This window comes from Fulmarus glacialis, unplaced genomic scaffold (assembly GCF_000690835.1).
Source record: "Fulmarus glacialis isolate BGI_N327 unplaced genomic scaffold, ASM69083v1 scaffold33903, whole genome shotgun sequence".
NCBI lineage: Eukaryota > Metazoa > Chordata > Aves > Procellariiformes > Procellariidae > Fulmarus > Fulmarus glacialis.
In genome coordinates, this window is record NW_009205393.1 from 1 (window position 1) to 2,056 (window position 2,056).

The following is a 2,056-nucleotide window of genomic DNA, read 5'->3' on the forward strand; positions in this document are numbered from 1 at the left end:
CCAGCGGAGCTGGGCTGTGCTCCAGGGAAAGCCACCTGCCCTGGACATGAAGCAGGACAGCGGGGACCGGGGGACCCATGTTACCTTCTCGAGTGACGCTGGAGGCCGCGTCCAGGGCTTTGGTGCTGAGGTGGCCCAGCACGTTGTCCACGGTCTGGTGGTGCCTGAGGAAGCAGGGCCGGATGACATTCTGGTAGAGCACCTGCGACCCGTTCCAGGACACGGGGGCCATGCACCACACCAGGAACAGGCACTGCGGGGAGGAGAGACGCTCCAGAGCTGGAAGACGGCAGGGCAGGCAGGGGCCGAGTGGGGCAGCCCCCAGAAGGAGGGCAGTGACAGGGCAGCAGCTGAGCTTCTCCAGTCCCCCCCCAGCCTGGCTCTGCCCCTGCCCAAAGGCTGGAGGTACCAGGACTGTGGGGAGTTCCACGGTGGACTGTGGCCCCACCATGGCCACCACCACCGCCCTGCTAACGGGGCAGAGCCCACCACGCTTGGTTCCTCCAAGTTCAGCCATCAGGTGAGAGGACTCTGGCCCTGGCAAAGCCATTACCTTCCCAACGTAGTAGAATGGGAACCAGTAGAGGAAGGTGTCGGAGAAGAACTCGGCTATGCTGAAGACGCCGTACACCACCCAGTACGTCAGCCACGTGGTGTCGTCCTCCTTGCTGGAGCTCTCGATGGCTTTGATGCTGCGGCAGAAGAGGAGACGGGCACTGCTGCTGCTGCAGCCCTGCTGCCAGGGTGGGCACCTCCTTCCCAAGCCCTCCAAACCCTGGAGCAAACCTGCCTACCGGGTGCTGCTGCCCCAAGCTGGGACCGTGCCAGGTCCCAGTGTTTTCAGGAAGGTCCCAAGAGCTTCCCGACCACAACTGCCTGTTCATTTACCAGGCAGACCCTCAGCTAAGGGCAGGGAACGCTCTCCAGGTGCTGCAGGGAGGCTGGGCTGGGACACTGGTACTTACGAGACATAAGCGGGGTAGGCGAAGCCGATGAGGTTGCAGAGCAGCGAGGCGCCATAGCCGAACACCAGGTACAGCCCCAGGAACGCCACAGAACCTGCCAGGGGGGACAGAGGGGATGGTCACGTACCTGCTGACACCGAGATGGCGAGGAGAGACTCTGGCTCAGTTCGCTGAGCAGGTTTCTCATCCCAGTAGTGAGAAGAGGCACATGCCGGCACCCTCCAGTTGGGAATAACGACCACCCCCAATTAATTCCAGTATGACCCTCCACACACCAGACCACTGAGGTGCTCAACACGCCGCTCACACAACCGCGCTGAGCCGCAGCACACGGCAGAGTCTGTCTTGGGGTAGAGGCCCTCCCTAAAAAAAACGGGTGAGCCACTGTACGGCCCCGTCACCGTTTGTCCCCTCCCTGGCCTGGAAGGGACTTTACGGCAACAAACTCGTAGTGCTTCTGACCCGTCACCAGCCTGGACCCGGGCCAAGGCTGCACAGACGTTGGGAGCGGAGACTTTAACACACACCTACAGTCCAAAGTGAAGGGACTCGGCTTCTCCCCCACCCGCAGGGCTCGGAGCCACTTGGCATTTTGATAACGACTGTTCAAGGACAAGCCTTGCTCCCAGAGCCTGCGTCACCTTTCTGCTCCCTGTACACATCCCCTGCACGCACTTGTGCTGAGCAGCCACTGTTCATTAAGGATTCGGCCCCCTGAGAACCAGCAATCCAATCCCGCTTCCCTGTTATTAAATTAAATCGTTAAAATTAAATGTAAGCCATGGCTTTGGTCATTTGGAGCCTGCTCAGCCCTCAGACGCTTGCAGGAGGCTGGATCAGCAGACGGGGGAAGCCGGGGCAAGGAGCCCTTGCTGCTGAAACCATGGCCACAGCGAACAGCCCTCGCCCACACAGGGGCTCAGGGGGCAGGGAGATGCCGGCACCCAGCAGCTCCCTCCCAGCCTGCCTGAGGCAGCCGAAACACAGACCCCGAAGAGGCAGGGCGCAGGAAAGCAGCCTGGGGACACGCAGAGCCGGCCTCGAGGGCATTTACTGTCCCAGCCCGGCAACCTACCCTGCGTACAAACTCC

At 61.4% G+C, this 2,056-nt stretch overlaps 1 protein-coding gene across 1 annotated transcript; it reads right to left on the minus strand.

The window, feature by feature from the left end:
- Positions 1-84: 84 nt before the first annotated feature.
- Positions 85-1,059, minus strand: REEP6 (receptor accessory protein 6; the record flags this gene model as incomplete). The annotated part of the gene is made up of 3 exons (XM_009575382.1): positions 85-253; positions 554-692; positions 966-1,059. Coding segments are annotated over 3 exons (402 nt in total), but the record flags the coding sequence as incomplete, so codon positions are not given.
- Positions 1,060-2,056: the final 997 nt, after the last annotated feature.